The 19,622-nt window shown below is 52.5% G+C and overlaps 1 protein-coding gene across 7 annotated transcripts in view; it reads right to left on the bottom strand.

Moving 5' to 3' along the window:
- Positions 1 to 34: 34 nt before the first annotated feature.
- Positions 35 to 19,622, bottom strand: part of GAS7 (growth arrest specific 7) — a 206,138-nt gene continuing 186,550 nt past the window's right edge. For all 7 annotated transcript variants that reach the window (XM_024565191.4, XM_045199096.3, XM_045199094.2 and 4 more), the window contains 6 exons: positions 15,499 to 15,577; positions 9,558 to 9,686; positions 8,552 to 8,675; positions 5,417 to 5,496; positions 3,874 to 3,972; positions 35 to 3,215 (listed from right to left, as the gene is read on the bottom strand). In XM_024565191.4, the coding sequence (XP_024420959.1) occupies positions 3,102 to 3,215; positions 3,874 to 3,972; positions 5,417 to 5,496; positions 8,552 to 8,675; positions 9,558 to 9,686; positions 15,499 to 15,577 (625 nt within the window). In that variant the 3' untranslated portion in view covers positions 35 to 3,101. The remainder of the gene's footprint in view (positions 3,216 to 3,873; positions 3,973 to 5,416; positions 5,497 to 8,551; positions 8,676 to 9,557; positions 9,687 to 15,498; positions 15,578 to 19,622) is intronic.

Here is a 19,622-nt window from a genome sequence, read left to right as displayed (position 1 = left end):
GGGTGGGAAGGATCACGGGAAGACGATGGTGTGCTGCTGGTCTGTACCCCACTGAACATCTGTAAAGCGCTTTCCCTGCCTCCGTAACTGCCAGCGGGTCTGCAGAACCCTGTGCAAACTCTCTGTGTCAAGGCCACTCACAGTTGGAAGTAAAACCACTTAAACAAGCTGAGGTCTTTGACGTCCTTTGAATTTTATGGCTTGTATTTCCAAGAAGGGACTTTGGCTCAGCCAAGATTTTTATGCACCATCCACTAATCTAGTAATTGATTGGTTTCCACAAAGGGAATAGAAACAAACCCCTGGTTCGTGAATGCGCAGTTTCTGTCTGCTCCAGGCACCCATCGGCCCGAGGGGCAGAGGAGTCCTCCTGCTGCAGAACCTCAGGACAGCTATCCCTTTGAGATACTGATCAAACACACTGGAAATGAAATGGAGGAAGAAGTGGCTTTTCCTGGAGGTTGTCATGGCAACCAGCTCACTCAGAACACCATTTGTCTTGGAGATACATATTTTTTTAAACCAGGTTTTCACAGACAAAACTAAGTGGAAGCAGGTAGAAGGGACCCACTAATTCTCAGAAATGGAACAATAGATGTGCTCAAGAATAACCTAGACTCGCTCACCCATTCCGAATAAACCCAGCCAAATCCTCTTATAACCTAAATGCCAAAACAAACAAAAACAGAACAAAACCACCACCTGGACAGGATGATTGCTACCCTGAAGTGCACTTTCAGATACTCTAGACTTCGTCCTGATCCTGACTTCACCCAGCAGTGGGGAGGGGAGAAGCCCTGTTAACAATACAGGGGGCTTGGACTATGGGCTCTAGCTCCGCTCTTAATTTACTCTGCTAATTTCTCTGCACTCACTGGTCATGCTTGGGCTTCCCCCTCTTTGTAAATGAAAAGATAAGTCTACATAAAACATCAGATCATGGGCTTCCCTGATGACAAGCCCATATCTTGTCCTCAGACCTTAGCACATTGCTTGGCTTTCGCTAAGTGCTCAATGAATAAAGGAGGGAAGAGAAGCTGAAAGGGAGCATGTGAGGAAGCTAACGAGACTGAGGTGAGGTGATGGGGGAGAAATGAGTGACTTCAGAAAACAGACTGGCCCACCGTGGACCAGCTCGGGCCACCCTGGAAGAGGCAAGAGCGTCTCGGCTGCAGCGAGGAACAGAAGACTCTGGAATCCTCAGCTGGAAATGAGGAGACAAAATCCATGAGCATATCCACTCAAAATAGCTGTGTTCATAACAAGCCTGTTGGCTTTGAATATTTGAAAATCACCCGCAAATTAGTTTACTAAGCCACAAAACAATTATTACTAGCACCTGTTTTTAATAGAGAAACCAAAAAATAACACCCTGACACTGGCGGCTGGTGTCATGGCTGGCCCAATCCCAGATCCAGGAGTGGTTCTCCATGCCATGGACAGATCCATGCTGGTGAAGGCCTTCAAGCTGACCTTTTTTATTGAGATGCTTCAATAGGAAACGTGACAAAGTTTGGTTGGCTTCAGTAAATTCGGCATCTTTCTACCATAAACTATGAGAGCGTGATTCTGACTCAGTGTAAAAGGTACCACCAGATCCAAGATTACTACGTCATCAGTCACTGGCAAGTAAGACTGAAAGACCAGTGACTTGTGCTCTTAGAATTCTGCACCCTTGGGAAACATGGGTCCTGTGAATCCAATAATCCTGTCATCAGTGGGAAGATTAAGTTAGAAAGATGGGTTGGGTCTCAGGGCATGGGTTCCAGGCTAGGATCTGCACCTTGCTAGCTGCATGGCTTCCTTCAGGTCCCTTTCCTTCTTCTGGACCTTTTGAACTGATTCTCAAGACTTAACATGACTTAACATGTTTGCTGTGGTCAGGAAAAGGAGAAAGGGATGTGCAAGGACCTGATGGCAGCCCTGAAAGCTTCCTAAGTCGCACTCAGACCAGGTTTTTCCAGACACTGGGAGACGAAGAAAGGGGAAGGTGGTACCAGCACCAATCAGGTGCTTGGTGCAGGGCTCTGGAATGTGCAGAAGGTGCTGAGAGGCCAAGGTGGTGGGACACTGGCCAGTGGGTGACCACCTACTGTGGCTATGTGAGTCTTCAATGCCTGCACAGTGACTACCAATGAAAGAAAGCCACACAAGGGACTGTGATCCCAATGCCAGCATGCACAAGCAGGTGAAGCCATCTAGGGGATGACAATGACTTGCCCCAATCCATGTCCCAAATAGGACTAACCCAGCCCCTTTGAGAGAGTGGAAAGGGGGAGGGTGGGAGGAGGGAGCATCTGAAGGTTGGGCAGATTGGGATTTTTAGAGAGGAGACTTTACTGAGGATGCTGACCTACTAGGAAACACTATTCGATGCTCCAACTGAGGGCTAATTTGCTGAATGAGGTAGTTCTATCCTGACCTCTCCAGGCAGGGTCGGTTTGGGAAGACAGGAGCCAGGTCTTCCTCCCAAGACTCTTGATCATGAAAGGTGACAAAGAAGAGTCAGGTTGTGGGCTCCCAGAATACAATGGGAAAAATACCAGGGGAGGGCTGCAAAGGATGCTGAGGGCAGGGTGTTCAGCTAAATGGTGCCTTCGATGCACAACTGTGATCCTGACACTTGCCTTGGAGACAGAAACCTCCCTCCCCTGACCCTCCAAAGCCTCGGGGACAAGAGAGCCAGCTGGAGGAAGGACTTTGGGGCTTCCAGAGGCTGAGTGTGTGACACAGTTGGCTCTGGGTGGGGAGATGACCCCTACGGTACTCAGCAGGGACCACAAAGTTCCAGCATCAGTTTGTTCTCGAAGCGGCAAGCACAGCAGAGGAGTTAGGGATCTTCAGCCTCAGAGACAAGGGCGGAGCTGTGAATCCATCTTCTTGGCCTGGGAACACCAGGGACCGCCCAGTGGGGCCATCTGGGCCACCCTTCTGGAAGCATGAGTTACAACCCGCACCCCTCCCTCTCCTCAATGGACCAGGAGAGCAGGTGGGAGGGCAGCTCAGTTGGCAGCAGGCCCCATGGTGGGAGCCTCCATCTCCTCTCCACGGGACCCCCAACACCACTCCTTGGCAGGACCCCCGGGGCCGCGTGAGCCCGTCTATATCTCCATGTCCACAGGGCGGATGTTGCCCGTCTTGTGCTCTCTGACCCACAGCTCCCTGTCTTTGGCTGGGTCCACTTTTCGAAGCAGTTGGTCCACAGGCTCGACTGTCTGCAAGGGATGGAGAAGAGAGGACAAGGTCAGAGGTGGCAGCAGAGCTGGGGATGCTGCCTCTAAGCCACGCTGCTTGCACCTTTGTGCCTGTCAGAGCAGCCTCTCCGGAGGGTTGTGGGGCCCCAGGCCCACGGGACAGACAGACATGGAGGACTGTGAGAGTGGGGAGCCAGGACCTCTTGTCCCCATCCTGTTTCTCACTCGGCACCCTTTACTACCCTCTCGACCCCAGGGCTGGGTGAGAGGGCAGGGTGGCCCCAATGTCTCCAGGTCGGTGACCACTTCCACCTTTGTTCCCACGTTTACCACCACAGAACACAACAAATGAAATTTTAGCTCTAGATATTCTGAACATTTCTAGTTGTTTTGTTTCTTTGGTAAGAAACTCACTGGGCAGGCAATAGTATTTTCTGCCATTTTAACTATCATGAGCATCTTTCTCCTCGGGGTAATGGCTCTATTTCCTGCGCTGAGACGGGTTTGCATGGGAGTACAGGACAATCTACATGTCCATCCCAAGCTTGTCCGCTACCCGTCTCCAGGACAGAGTCATCCGAAGTGACCATGCAACCCGGCACAGAGCAGTGGTATTGGCCCTCCCTGGCCCTGGGTCACCTGGGGCCCTGCTGGCCTCTGCCGGGGGGCGGGAACTCACGCTTTGGTTGAACATGTCTGTCTCGTGCCGCAGCTGTGTGTACTGGCACAGGTGTTGCCGGATCATCTCTACCCTCTCCACCTCCAGCCGCTCCAGCTCCTGCGCAGGAGGAGAGACCAGAGAGCTCTGGGCATGTCCTCTCCAAGTGGGGACCTTCCCACCACACAGGTCCCAGACCACCATCTAACACAATACAGGCCGCTGCCCACTCAGACCTGACCCCACGTGACCCTCTGGGGCCTGACAAAGGACTCGTCCCATCTCTGGCAGTGAAGGTGAAGAGGATGGAAACACAGCAGCTGCCGTTTCCTGACCCCTGCCCGGCCCGGCACGGTGGGTGCTGAGAGCTTTACACGCATCACTTCACGGTGCTTGTAATAATTTTAAGAGAGAGGTCATGTTCTTTTCCACATTTTCCAAACAAGGGAACGAACATCTGGACAGGTAATGCCACCTGCCCAAAGTGATGTGGAATGATGGGAGGAGGGAGATTTGAACCAGGGTCTGTTTTGTGATCGTGACTGCACCAGTGCAGCCCCAGACCCGGGTCCTGGTGGGGTGGGCAAATGGGTCACATGTGGGGATGTGGGGGTGGGGGTGAGTGTTTGTGTCTCCCTGGGCCTCTGCGGAGCAGCCTCTGTCCTCAGGCCACCCCTACCTGCTGTTGAGGGACAGACCAGAGACTGGGCCAGGGGAGGCAGGGGGCTGGGAGTGGGGTGGCCACTGTCAAAGGGACGACTGGGAAGGGTTCATCTTTTGGTTTCTAGGTGGTTCCACATCTTTGGAATTTAGGGGATCAGGCTGTTATTTCTGTGCACAACTAGGTCACCGCCCAGGTGATTAACTGGGGAGGGGGGTAAAGCAGGGGGCTTAATTAGATTAACCAGGAGGAAAACCGGGTCACTGTCCTGTGCTGGGTGGACAGGGGTGGCTGTGAGCAATGGGGAGATGTGATAAACAGCTGGCATGATGTTCCTTTCTCACCTGGCCCAAAGGCCCAAATGCCCACCACACTTTACCTCAACAAGGGCTGACTGAGGAAATGCTGCCTGTTCACAAGAAAAACTCAGGGAGGCAAAAAAGGGGGTCTGATGCCTGTTCCTCACACCCCCAATCATAGGCCTCCCCCCATTCCTCCCACACGGTGTCCCAACCTCACCACTTATGTGCCATACAAGGATCTTTTCTGTAGGACCTGCCATTCTTCTGGGGGGTGAGAGGGTCACACTTCCTACAGCTTGGCTATTTGTCCTAAAGGGGCCACTGTCAACTTGGTTAGGGACATCTTCAATTGAACCTGACCCTTTAGGGGACAGCCAAGGAGGACACAGCAAGATGTGACCCTCGCCCACGTTTACACAGTTAGGAAGTGCCAGAGCAAGGATCGGAGTCAGCGGAGACCGGCCCAGAGTCGAGGTCTGGATCCCAACGTGAACAGACATAATGACCATCTCCACGGTCACTGCCACTCTACCACCTACGTGCCCACCAGCCTCCATCCCAGGTGTCCTGAGAACCAGGCTCTGTGCTGACATGTACTCACCAGCGTGGTGGTCACCATCTCTTCAAACCACTTGGACTGCGCCTGGTTGTAGAGGTCCACACAGCGCATGAGGTCATCCCCTGGAAAAGCCCGGTGTCACCATCACACTGCGTCCCGGCCAGGCCATGGCTACCCTCTCCCCCGGGCAGCACACAGCCATGCCGGTTCCTCTCCTTTGGGCCATGGAGCCAATGGAAAGTGGGGGGGTGGTAATGGAAGCAGAACAAAGAGAGGGGCTGCCCAGCACCACAAGGGACCAGCTTCAGAGTGTCCAGCTGAACTTGACCCCAGACACCAAGAATTCAGGATGGAGGTTCTTAGTGTGGGGGTGGGGGGTGATAGGAAAGGGGTTACATCTGGGACCCCCAACCCTATCATGACCTGAAGAAATGTGTCCTCTTTAAAGATGGTAGATTCATCTCACATTGGAGAGTCCTTCTTCATTAAAACATGTCACAAGCAACGTGGTACTGGCTAAAGAAGGAAACTCTGCAAATTACGCCCATTTATGTGTGTGTGTGTGTGTGTGTGTGCAACAGGGTGCCCTTCTGAAACACACGGTACTGTGTCCGATGGTGTATGGCTGGCCCATTCACAGTGGTAGAATGAAAACACACACTGAGCGCTACACACCACCTCCAGGATCGCGCTCACACTGGGAACCAGGCTGGGTGGGAGGAAAGGAGCTCTTTCTACAGCATTTTCTTTCATAAGAGACCTGAAACAGACACAACTATTCCATCTTGATGGCTAGTGTATTGTTTTCTGCAGTCGTATGTACTTTTGGAACATTTTCTAATTAGAAAGAAAACAGACTATAAAGTAATTGCAAACATTACTGGGGCACCAGCACCCCTGAACCTTGCCACACAAAATGCTGTTCCTAGACCAGCCGAGTCCGTGAGCCCTGGGAGCTTGCCAGAAATGCAGGTCCCCGGACATACCCGACACCAAGAGTGAGCCAGAAACCACACTTCCACCAGCTCCTCGGGGGCCCGTGTGCACAGCCCAGTTAGAGAAGCGCCCTTGAGGGCAGGGCTTGGCCTAGAAGAGTTCAGATCATCACAGGGTCCCAGAGAGGAAGGTACCGTGGTCTGTGCTCATGGAGGGAACAACTCACGCACCAACCAAGGCTAACGCATTTATTCGTTAAATCTAGTCGTTGGAGTAGATTCAAAGTTATTCCTGTAACATCTTGCCCATTCTGGTATGAAAAATGAAACAAACAAACAAACAAACAAAATGTGCCCAGGACCCAGGGCCTGGTCAGTAGCTCCCTTCTCCCTGAACCACACCACTACATGGGAGATGACCCTTGAGCAACAGAACCCAAATAAAGGGCTTTGTTCATTTCGCTCTTGGCCCAAGGTCAAGGACCAGGCCCTTGACCTCCAGAAGGACTGGAACCAGAGGGAAAAGAGCCAATACTTCACTGCAAATGCACGCCCACCCAGACCCCGGGCCTAATTCAGAATGCAGCTAGTGTGCCACCCTATAAAGGTACCATACGAAACTCCCAAAGCCTTGTTCGTCAGTCCTGGTTTTGAGAACATGCTTTGGTAGCTCCTGCAACATTGGGAAATAGGGTAGGCGAGGGAGGGTGTGTCTTATCTCCACACAGCTCAAGGGTTTGGAAGGAAACCCTTCTGCACAGTATATGAGGTAAGGCATGGATTCTGGAACCAAAATATCTTGGCTGTCAAACCAACTCACAGAAAAAAGTCACAGGTGACTTGCAAGTCTACCACAATTTGATAACACAATGCTGACAAGCGTTTAGGGGAAAAGCATCCACCCATGCTACTGATGGGCGCACCACTCTGGAAAGCAATGTGGAAATACCCATCGAGATGAACACAACTCTTTGACCCAGAAAATTCACATTTCCATTCTCTCTATACACAGATTTAGAAGCAGACACATTTGTAATAACACAGCCCTGCTGGCATTGCCAAACACTCCGAAACAATCCAAAAGTCCTACAGAAATCGGCAGGGGAAATGAGGAAGCACAGCTCACACAGTCACACACCTGGATACTATTCCACCATTAAAAAAGTTCGATGTATGTGAGTGGGTGAGTAATTAGACATATAGGTAATGGAATAGAGCTATCTCTAAGATACAGCAATTAAAACAAAACTTTAGAACAAAGTATAATATGATCTAATGTGTATAAATTTAAATACAAATATTAAAAACATTTAAAAAATTAAAACACTAAGATATATTGATGGTGATTATATTTGGCAAATTAAGATTTTATATTCTTATGTGCTGGTTAAAGTTTTTTCCCAAGCAAAGATATTGGTTTTGTAATATAATTGTATCTAATAACTTAATTAATTAAATGAATTGAAAGATGTCTCTCCTTGTCCTGGGTTTCCCTTCCCACTCCCAGGAAATATATTATGCCTTCTGTCTCTGGATCCAGTAATTTGTCACTGTGCATTGTAAGGCCTGTATATCAAATGTTATGTTTACATTATTTTGTTATTGGCTTATTTTTATACCATCTTATTTCAAAATGTCCATATGACGGCTGCTTCACTCCGTGAGGAATTGTCGTGCTGGGTTTGGCAGAAGGGACCTACAGGCCGTCGCCCCCAAGCCCTACCCCACAGCCACATTTCAGTTCCAGAGAGCAACATGCACTGTCCTCCCATGCACTGAAAGATTTTTTTGTTTTCAGAAATATTTTGTAAGTTTTTACTGGCTTTTCTCCCCCTACCTTGGGCATTAGCTGATTTTTACCACCAGGTGGAAGTAGAAACCAACTCACTGCAGGCATCTTTCAGGCAGACTCCTAAATGTGGTTATTTTGTTAACATGTCAGCCCTGCTGGCGCAGGAGCCCATCACCATAGGTGAGCATCACCCCTTAAGGGGGTGGGGTGTGTAATCCTAAGGGCTCCACACAGTGACAGGACCCCTGAATTCTGGGGGAATGGGGGGAGTAACCACTTCCTGGTCAGAGACCCAGGGCCTGGAGACAGCCTTGCAGACTCCCCTCTGTACAGCGCCGCCTGCAGCCTCCTCCTGTGGGCTGCAGCTCCCAGGTACCCCATCCCCCAGCCTTAGCTTTGCTGGGCTTCATGGCCCAGGTGAGGACAGGTGGTCCATGGCCCAGCACTCACCAGCCTGTGTGGACTTCCTCCGCGCCTTCTTGATGTCCTCCTCTGTCTTGTTGCTGAGCTTGATCTCCAGCTGCTGGGTCTTCATCTCCAGGTCTCTCTGCCGCTCTGTGAGGGCCTTCCGGGCCTGGGGGCCAAGGGCATGGGAAGGCTGTTCACAGGGCTCAGAGCCTGGAGGGCCCCATGGGCCACAGCGCCCTGCCTGCCCCTTTCCTAGGAAAGTGTCCTTTCTTTTCCCTGCTTCCATGGGTGATGCCACCATGGCTCTGACAGGCTAAGCTGTTAGACCAGCATCACTCAGCTAGTTAGTCGCCATGCAGAGGCTGCCACACCCTTTCCCATCCCCGTCTCTCTCAACCAGGGTTCCGCTGGAGCACGTGCACACATGGGCAGTCCTAAAAATCTCAGCCTGGGTGGGGGAAGGGAGGGAGCACAAGGTCATCTCCATCATGCCTCAGCAGTGCTTAGCAGATGGTAGCACCAGCGCCCCACTCTGGGGCAGGAGGGGTCCTTTGGTGGCGGCAGCTGGCAGACTCTAGGGTGCCTGCAGCGGTATGCTCCTCCTTCTCCCGTACCCTAAGCCATTGTGGTCAGTCCCCCAGGAGAGTCCTCTTCCCCCCCAGGGCTGGCCATCAGCAGCTCCCACCTGGCTCAGACCTCACAGACTTTGGGGGGGGATTGTGATTCAGTCAGGAGAGAATTTGATAGGTGGGGCCCAAAGGGGCGTAAGTGGACCAGAAGCACATCCAGGCTCGTCCCACATCTCAGGTGCCTGCCGGGGCCCCTTACATCCCCTACAGCAGGTGAGCCTCTCCTGCGTCCACTGGCCCTCTGGGCAGGGATCTGAGAGCCCCAGGGAAGCAGCTTCTGATCTCTGGCTGGGTGAGGGGTGGGGAGGTAGGTACCTCAGGTGTGGGCTGGAGTCCCCCCACCCCACACCTATCCCACTCAGCCCACGGTCTTCCAGGAGGCCCCACCTCCCACCCGCCCAGCATCCTATGCCCCTCACCTTCTCCACGGCAGCAAAGCGGCTAGTGAGCTGCTTGCGGAGGTCAGCGATGTGGTGGTCACACTTTTTCATGTCTTTCTTGAAGTTCTCACGGAAGTTCATTAGGGGCTTCTCTACCTCGCTGTGAAGCTGTTGAGGAGAGCAAGGGGGACATCCTCAGGACCCCAGGGTGTCAGCTGCAAGCACGTGAAAAGGGAGGGCACTCTCCCACCCCTGCAGGTGGGTGTGGGGCCTGGGGCAGTGGCCTGGCCCCTCTGACAGGAAGAGTATAATCCAGTGGAGTCATCGATGGTGGGAGCCTCCTGGGGCCTGCTGGAAACTCACGGGCCCCTTGAGTGCACGGGGCCCAGGGAGGGCTGGTCTGCCTGGAGACCGCCTCCTGTCCCAGCCCACTCCCACTCTGGAGGCCCGAGAAAGAGGTTTATGCTCTGAGAGGAGCAGGTGGTGTTTTTCAAGCATTTTCCTTTTCTTTCATTCCTTCTCTCCTACTCCTTTTTGAGAGAGCCTCTCAGAGATCCACTGAATCCCTGATTTGGCTCCTATAGTCCCCACCTGAGGCAGCTCCCAGGCCCTCCTGACTTGGCCTTCCAGGACCCTTGGCCTCCACCTGCTCCAGAGTGCCTGTGGAAAGCACAGCTGAAATTCCCTGGTTAGATGACCATCCTCCCCCCACCCCCAAAACCGACACACACACTCTGGGATTCTGTGACTTCTCTCTTCCTCTTCACCAGGCTCCTGGCACACTGTATTTTTCTCTGGCGATCTCAAGGACTTATGCGTTCCCAGTTCCATGGAACCGATTACACATGACTATGAGGGCCAAGCGGGCAGGAGCCGTGCTGGCTGGGCCACTACTGTGTCCGTCTTTGGCTGCAGCTGGTTCGGAGTGAGGGCCCTTTCACTACATGGGGGAGTGACAAGATCTTCAGAGCCCCACGCCCTGGGTGACAAGACTATGGCTTTGTTGTTGGATGACCTTCAAAGGCTAACAGGGAGTGGGCCACCTGAGCACTCCCTCCTCCTCACCTTAGTTGTAATTGTCCGCCATTAGTTTTTGAGCCCACGCTAGTTTCCTTGTACAGGAAAACACCCCCACGTGGTGGCAGTTTGCAAGATGCTACAAACTGGAAAGCTATGGAGGACCCACGAACCCCTTTCCCTCGCACATCAGGCGTTTGCTGAGGAGCAGGCACTGCTCAGTGGCCCTGGCGAACTGCTCCCAACAGGGGGTGGTCCATGAGGGTGAACTGGGTCTACTGACTCAGTGGCTCTGGGGTCTCTTTCTGAGCACCTGGAGAGAGAGTTTGTTTCTAGACCTTGCCCAGGAGTGACCCGGAGGGGCTTTCCAGCACTCGGCATTCCTGGGCCCAGCCCCAGGCTCTGTCCACACTGCAAAGTGCTTCCCCAAATTCCGAGCAACATTCCAAAACAATGCTGCCAGCTGTCGGAGGCGACTCAGTCCCATGGACTCTCCCCGAATATTTTAAGTACTTTTAAAAGATGTAATTAAAAAAAAAAAGTTGGCTGGGTATCTTTTCATACTCATTTTAAACTGTCAAGCGTCTTTGTTTAGCTGGAGTCCCAAGTCCTCAGGGGCCGGTCCTGGTGGACTCCCCAGCTAACCTGCCCCAGAGGGGAAGGGCTGTGGGGTCCCTGCTGCTTGCCGGTGTGGACCCCCATGCTCAGCCTCCTCCCCTCTGTACCCCACCCTGAAGACAAGAGGAGACATCTCAAGACACAAACAATGTCAGAGACTATCTGGCCCAGGGTTTTTCAAATGGTGGGCAGCTAGAAGTGGTGAAATCAGTTTAGCAGGTCAGGGCCAGCTTTTTGATGGGAACAGACCAGACATGAGGAAAACATTAATGTAAAATGCACTCTAGGCAGAAAGACAAGCACTGTTTCATGAAATGTGTGTGTCAGCTCTGCACACATGTGCCTGTCTGCATGTGCAGACTGGGCGTGCACACCTGTGTGTTGTGGGGGACCATGTAAAATGTATTACTGTGGGTCTCCAGCAAATAGGTTTCCAATGTAAAAAAAATGGAAGCTCGGGGATGCGAAGTGACTTGCCCAAGATCAGGAAGCTAGCTGGTGATGGCGCTGACTTAAACTCGCGCCCCCAGGTCCCTACACTGACCCACAGTCTTCTGACTGAAAGCATAGCCTCTAATGGCATGAATAGGTGTTCTCCCATCACATGGGATTTTTCCGTTCTCCCTTCTTCAGCACAGCCAGGTATAACTTCCTCTGCATTATAGAGCAATCACTTCTTTTCAGCAGCCTGTTGCTGTTAACAATGGTTTCAGCTAGCAGACTAGAGAAGCCTGAGAGTCTGCCTTAGCAAAACTGCACTTCTTAAAGAGCTCCTACTCCTGACAGGGAACAGTGGAACTTCAATGAGACTTTTGGGGCAGGGGTTAAAATGGGTTTGGGGCACACAGAGCCTTACTATCCATAGCAAACAATAAATCCTGGGAGCTCCTTTCTTTGCAGAGAATAGCCATGCAACCCCTGGGCTGCCTTGATGATTGCCTAAGGCCACCAACACTGACCACTGGCCGGAAGCAGCAGCGGTTGTCAGAGAAAAACCTGATTTATGTTAACATTCTTCCAAAGCTTTCCATCAGCGACTTCCTGGACCACCCTGGACAGCCCCTAAGAGAGGGCAGAGAGCTCCCCAGGACAACGTTTGTGCTTTAAACGCCACTGGTCTGTCTGGAGAAAGGTCTGTGGGTCGAGTACCCAGCTCACTTGGTCCTCTCCATCACCTTTCCAGTGGCTGAGCCCTCTCAGCTGGGATGTGACCTCCTCTACCCTATCTCATTTCTGGAAAGGAGATGCTGTCTGGCAGGGTGGTTGATAAAATTGAGAGAGAGGAGTTCTATGCTGCAGGTAATCATTGAGAACACTTACGGGACTGGGATTCTGTGATACAGCAACAAATATTTATTTCAGTGCTTGTCCTCGGCTCCTGGACGGAATGCCTAAGACCTATGTGATTTTCTAAGCGATAAAAGTGCCAGGGGTGTCTTTTGTTTTAATATTTGGTCAGTGACCCTGGTTCCTGAATCCCTTGGAATTTCCTGGGTGATAGGAGCCTCTTTTGTTATAATGAGGTGACTCTTGGTGGACTCCCGAGTTGCTTCAGGATTGGGGCTGGTCAGCACAAAAACCAAGCCATGACTGGAAGCTCAGAACTTTCAGCCCCACTCCCCATCCTCTGGGGAGGGGAGAGAAGCTGGAGAGTAATTTAAGAATCGATTGTGGCTGCGTGGTGACGCCTCCATAAAAATCCCTGAACTACAGTGTCCCGGGAGCTTCTCGGTTGGTGAACACGTCCAGGTGCCACGAGGGTGACACACCCAACTCCACAGGGGCAGAAGCTCTTGGGCTCAGGACCCTTCCAGACCTTGCCCTCTCTACCTCTTTACCTGACTGTTCACCTGCACCACCTCATATCCTTGAACCTGCAATAAACTGGTAAACCCAAGTGAGTGTTTTCCTGAGTTCTGTGAGCCATTCTAGCAAAGTATCAAACCTGAGGAGGGGGTTGTGAGAGCCCCCAATTTGAGAGCCAAGTCAACACAAGTGTGGGTAACCTGGGGACTCACTGCTTGCAACTGGCAGTCTCGTGGGGCTGAGCCCTTACCCTGTGGGGTCTGACGCCACTTCCAGGCAGTTAGTGTTGAACTGAGTTACACTGCAGGACACCCCGCTGGGGTCAGAACTGGCCACCATGCCCAGAAGTAGTCATAGTAAAAGGGAATAGGAAAAACAGAGCATTGGAGAATGTGTGGTCCCCTGAGCACTCTGTGAACAATCCAGAAGCAGGGGTCCCACTGACAGGGAGTAAATGCCCCCAGGACCTGGGACCCAGCAGGAGGCCCTTTCAGAGGAGCAGGCAGCTCCCAGCCCCACTCACCCAGAGGGCAGCCTTCCCATCCGTCTCCCATTCAGGCGCCAAAGGAGGACTTCTGTCCCCAGAGAACAGAGCTGCTGGGGGCTGGGAGAGAAGGGAGACAGACCTACAGGGAACACTACCCCCGACCTGCAGCCTAAAAATAGCTTGTTGCTGTGTAGTGATGCTGACAAGAGCCTAGTCCACTGAGCTCCCTTCTCTCCCAGAGATTGAGGGGCAATTTGCTCCTGAAGTGTTTGGTGCCAGCAGTGAGCGTGCTGTCAGCCAGGCATTCTCACTCCCACCTGGGTGTCAGCTGGCTCTTGGGGCACTAATGTCCTTGAGTAGTGAGGAGCTAGTGTATTGCTGTTTCTGCTTCCACCCCTCACGCATCTCAGCTACTTGAGTCACTCCTTCCACCCTCAGTGAGCAGGGAACCATCATAAGAGGGGGTGGGGAGGCCTGGCACAGAGCCAGGCTCCTGTCCTCCGACAGCGCACATGGCGGGGGGACCCCAATGCCCAGAGCTGCAACTGCTCTGGGGAAAGCGCCAGAAAAAAGAGATAGGGCCCATGAGCACTGAGCGTGGAAGCCCCGGGAAGAAGCAGCCATCACTGGGGGACAGTACCATCCAGTAGTGAAGGAGGTAGTATGTCCCCTAATTTAAAAATGGGGGCTCAGAGAGGTGCAGCACTTGGCTGGAGTGGCCTCTCGGGCTGTGTGGTGTCTGCCTGGTGACAGTGGGAGGGCAGAAGGAAGAGAGTGGACCCCAGGGGGCCCGGGCATCTGGGAATGGTGCTCTCCCAGGTCTCTCTCCCTTTTAAGAGCAAGCATGCCTGTGGGCGCCCCACCAGCCATGCACACGAGTGTGAATTATTTCACAGACACATGGTTTACTTTTCCCCTGAAAAGTGTCTAAGAGCCTGAGAGAGAATTTGCAGGTATGAGCCAGGGAGTGGGGAAGAGAGGGTCACTTGGAAATATGGAGAAATCCTGAGACAAAGGAGACCTGAAAGGAGTAGGGGTGGAGAGGAGACCCTGGGAGGGCCCCATTCATTCATTGCTTCAGAAAACAGTGACTTTGCATCCACCATGCGCTGGGCACGACCCTGAGTACTGAGCGCAGAGCTAACAGAGCAGAATCTCATGGTCACGGAGCTTGAGTCTTTAGATCCAATGACAGAAGGCTCAGTTACCTGGTCTGAAATTTCCTTACAAAAACCAACAAAACAAAACCAGAAAAAAAGATAAAAGAAAAAAATCTCTCTTGGCATAGTGCAGTCTGTCAGGACACCAAGAAGCAGAAAATGCATTCTTTTGAAAGCCCAGCTGGGTTCCACCATTCACAGGTTCACCTGAGGGGCCGAGGGGAGTCTGCCCTCCTCACAGAGCGATGCTGGGGAGGCTGATACTGGCCCCAAGTGCTAAATCCATAGGGATTTTATGAGCTAGTTGCTAAAGACAGCCAGTATTAAAAATTAAATGATCTCACCCTGGCTGGGTGGCTCCGTTGGTTGGAGTGTTGTCCCATATACCAAAAAAGTTGTGGGTTCAATTCCTGGTCAGAGCACATACCTGGGTTGTGGGTTTGATCCCCAGTCAGAGTGCATATGGGAGACAAGTGATTGATGTTTCTCTCTCATCAGTGTTTCTCTCATATCACTGTTTCTCTCTCTCCCCCCCTACTCCCTCTCTAAAATCAATAAATATACCCTCAGGTGAGTATTAAAAAATTAAATGATCTACATTTAAAATTACTAAGTTATATTAAAAATGAGGGTCCTAGGTCCTCAGCATGTATCACTTCCTCATGCCATTTCCTAGCATCTGTGTCCTTGATGGAAACTTCTCGTTCCTGACACTGCTGTACCACATGGTGGACACACTGTCTAATGGGGTGCCACTGTGTCTCTCTTCTCAGCTCTTGAAGTTCACATCACAGAATCTCATCAACACTACACAGGGGAGAGACAGCTGGGAAAACTTCAGCAGCATACCTCCATGGAAGAGCAACTCACAGAGGCTGCGGGAAGTGGTTACCTTGGCAGAGAACTTGAGGTGAACTTCTGCCTCGTCTGCGAGGCTCTTCTTCACCTGCGCCCACGCTTCTCCCAGGGAGCTGCAACACGAAGCAGACTGTCAGGCTCACAGACAGTGACTGACGTCTGAGACCAGAGTCCTGGGGACTGGGGCTTGGATGGGGCAGAGGCCGGCACAAGACAACCTGAGCACTGTGTTCTACCCAAGCCACCCCAGACCGAGCCGAGGAGCTATGAGAACAGACTGTGGCAGACTGGGGGAAGTCATCCGGAAACCCAGAGAACGTGGGGAGATGCAAGGACGGTGGGGTGCAGCGGCAGGGAGGGCCTCCAGAGCAGACTCACTGCTCACTCCCTGCCTTCCCATCAGCCCTCCCGGGTTTGCTGATGGGGCACAAACACCTGTGGGTAAATCAGAGGGAGGACAGACGCCTTCCCAGGGCACAGCCCTCCTCACAGGGAAGGTGCCACACAGCCTGCTTGCAGGCCAGCCTCCAGCAGCCCGGCTTCCAGGAGGGGCAAAGGAGGGCCATCTGGGTTAGGGACCTCCTGGGGACGCCCATGTGGCAGAGCAGACTCTCCATCATTGTCAGCAGGGGAGTGGCCCTTGCTGGCACCAGTTCTGGACTGTGAGCCCCAGCAGCGCAGACAGCTTTACCGGACAAAGGCAGGTCCTCTGCGCCAAACCCCTTTCCGCTCTAGGATGCTTCAAGTAGGAGCAATCTCCTGAGGTGCCCAAGACCGGACTGCAGGCCCCCAGGCTACTTTCTCATTATTCGAAACTCTGCAACCTCACCAACCTTCCAAAGGATCCAGAGACCTCGCTCGAGACCTCTACACCGAGCCAGTAAACCCAGGCTGAACGTGCAGTTCACTTCATTTCGTCAAAAAGCCACTTCCCCCAGAGAATTCATTAAACTCAAGTGGAAAAGCTGATTAAAAGAGAGCCTGCTGCAAGGCTCCTGGGCTTTGAGCAGAGAAGCCAGCAGCTCCGAGCATTACCCAACAGAACAGAACGGACCCCTTTGATCACGACCCAGGCCTGTCTGGTTGCAGTGCTGGCTCAGGCTGAGGTGGGTGTTTATGGGAGATGACTGACTCATTTTATCTAGGAGCCTGCCAGCAAACAAGGGTCCCCTTGGGTGCTCTCAGCCAGGGAGCCCACCAGAAAAGAGATGGAGTGAGAAATGGGGCCGTCCAAGCTCTTGACATTTCTCTTGGACTCAGAGTCCGAGCTTCAGGGAGCTGTGTGGGGGCAGCTCAGGATGGCCTGGCTCCCCACCTTCCCCGGGAGGAGGGCAGCAGGTCCAGGGCAAGGCGAGGAGGGGGTGGAAGCAGATGAGGTCATCATACAGACAAGGGCCTGCAATACCAGGTCCAGAAACAGACTCACAGATGTGGGTGATCGGTGTGCAACAAGAATGCCAAATTATCTCAATGGAGGGCGGACAGTCTTCTCACAAATGGTGCAGGCACAGCTGCATATCCACAGGGGGGAAAAAAGCATGTTGACCCTGACCTCATGCCATACATGTGGCCTATCTCAAGATGGATCACGGACCGAAAGTGAATGTCAGCACAGTACACAGCTGATAGATGCAGTCCGGGGAGAGGAGGGAACCTGATTAAAGGGTGATGGAGAGGGAGGGGTCGTTCCTGCAGCTGAGCCACACACGAGCCTGCAGAAGGCAAAAGCAAAGCCCACCAGCCAAAGAGGCCCTGGGTAGTACTGAGAATCCACACGTCCACCACCAGCAGTGCATGTGGTCAGTAACTGGCGCAATGACGGCTGTAGTGGCCAGGGAATGGCCGGCGGGGGCTACTGGGCGGACAGGAGGAAGCAGTTTCAGGATCAGAACAATGTCCTTGCCCCCACTTGCAGGCCAGATATTCGCAGGTGGGAGGATGTCACATTCAATTGGTCTGTCTGTGCCCTGAGCAGCATGGCTCAGCTGGTTGTCCCACAGAGCGAAAGGCCGTCTGCTTGATTCCTGTGTCAGGGCCCCTGGCTGGGGTGCACACGAGAGGCAACTGATCAATGTTTCTCTCTCACATGGATGTTTCTCCCCACCTTCTCCCTCCCTTCCCCTCTCTCTAAAAATAAAATAAATAAAATCTTTAAAAAATGGGTCTGTTTGAGCCAGGCCCAATATTCTAGGCCCCTCGGGGCCACTTCACAATTTAGAATAAAGCAATTTACAAACTTTTTCATTTGAAGGGAAATCTTTCAGCTGATAAGAGGTTGATAAAAAAAAATCTGAGATATATTTCTGTTTCAATATACAGTCCAAGGCATGCCAAATCAAAATGCATAACGCTGTCACAATTACCACCCAGAGAAGACCCAAATCCCATTTCCTTTCCACCCAGGAGAGGAAAGCTGGAGGCAGAATGAACAACCTGAGTCTGTTTGTTTACCAATGTGCACATATCCTGTGGAATCTAATTTGGACCCAGCACTACAGTGGCAAAAGCAGCTCAAGTCTCCCCATCGGCACCTTCCTAGGCTGCCCCTCATTTCTAGGATCCAGCATTGCACTTTGAAAATTTCAGCGTGGACTGGGCTACTGTCCAAAGCTGTGTGTAGATGCAAAACAGTGCCACTGCACACTGTGGTAGGGGCCCACCAGGTCATCCTGCCCCCGACAGCGCCTGCTGGAAGCAGTGTGTGCGTGGGGTTAGCATGCGAGTGCAACGGCAAGGGGCATGTGTTTACACCCATGTTGGCAGTGAGTGGTGTTGATGCACATATGTGAGTGTGCACTGTTGCCTCAGGTTTGTAGGTGCATGTGTGTGCAGCATGGCCCATTTAGCTGGGAGCATATGCCGCGCATGTTGGCAGGACGCAGTGTCCCTGGCAGCAGCCCAGGCTGAGGAGGTGGAAGCGGGAAGACTCTGGGGCAGCACTGGCATCGCAGGGCATGGAGATGCCTAGAAAAGCCCCCTGCCCAGGCTGGTAGGGCAATTCTTATATGCTCCTTCTTCCTGCCCTCATCTCAGCCCAGTGCATGGAGAAGTGGCTAGAGGTAACCTCATTTATGTCTGTGGAAGAGACATTGGCTCTGCAGGGCCGCCCTGTGGCCTGTGGCTGGCAGGTTGGTGAAAACCACTTGGAGGCGGCCTGCTGGCTGCACTGTGAGCCCATGCGGAGGCCTTAATTAAAGCCACATTTGGTTGGCAAAGCCCTGTCTCTTGAGGGATTTCAAGCCATGTGGGCAGATCTGGACTTGTTTAACATCACAGCTCTCTGACAGCCACAGCCATCCCACGACAGAACGCCCCCTTCCTCTCAGGGAAGATTCAGACACCGCGTTGGAGGGAGGCTGGACCAGGCGGGGGCTTCAGGAACCCTTCAACTCTGACTTCCTGAGTCTTTGTGTTTATTATTGAGGTGAGAAGCCCATGACGTAAAAGCAAGTATTTTAATGAGGACAATCCAGTGGCATTCAATACGTTCGCCATGTTGTACAGCCACCAGCTCTGTCTAGTTCTGAACTGTTTTTTTTTTTTTAAAGATTTTATTGACTTATTTTTAGCCAGAGGGGAAGGGAGGGAGAAAGAGAGGGAGAGAAACATCAATGTGTGGTTGCCTCTCACACGCCCCCAACTGGGGACCTGGCCTGCAACACAGGCGTGTGCCCTAACTGAGAATTGAACCGGCGACCCTTTGATTTGCAGGCCAGCACTCAACCACTGAGCCACACCAGCCAGGGCCAAGCCATTTTTATCACCCTGTTATGGACTGGAAGTTTGTATCTCCCTAAATTCCTGTGTTGAAGCCCTCATCCCCAGTGCGACTGTTAGTTGGAGATAGCCCCTTACAACAGAAACTGAGGTTACATGGGGTTCTAAGGGTGGGGCCCTGATCTGACAGCATTGGAGTCCTTGTAAGAGGAGACACTGAAGCACTCACTCTCCCTCCTTACTGGGAAAGGCCACAGCCAGAGGGCAGCCACCTGCAAAGACGACACAGGCTCTCCCCAGACACCAGCCCCGCTGGCACTGTGTGTTGGGCTCCCAGCCCCCGGAACCATGATAAACTAAAGTTCTGGTTTTTAAGCCACCGGCCAATCATATTCTGCTGCAACAGCCCGAGCAGATTTACACAGGCCCCCATGAGAAGAA

This window comes from Desmodus rotundus, chromosome 9 (genome assembly GCF_022682495.2).
Source record: "Desmodus rotundus isolate HL8 chromosome 9, HLdesRot8A.1, whole genome shotgun sequence".
Classification (NCBI taxonomy): domain Eukaryota; kingdom Metazoa; phylum Chordata; class Mammalia; order Chiroptera; family Phyllostomidae; genus Desmodus; species Desmodus rotundus.
This window is presented reverse-complemented; position numbering and strand designations above follow the sequence as displayed.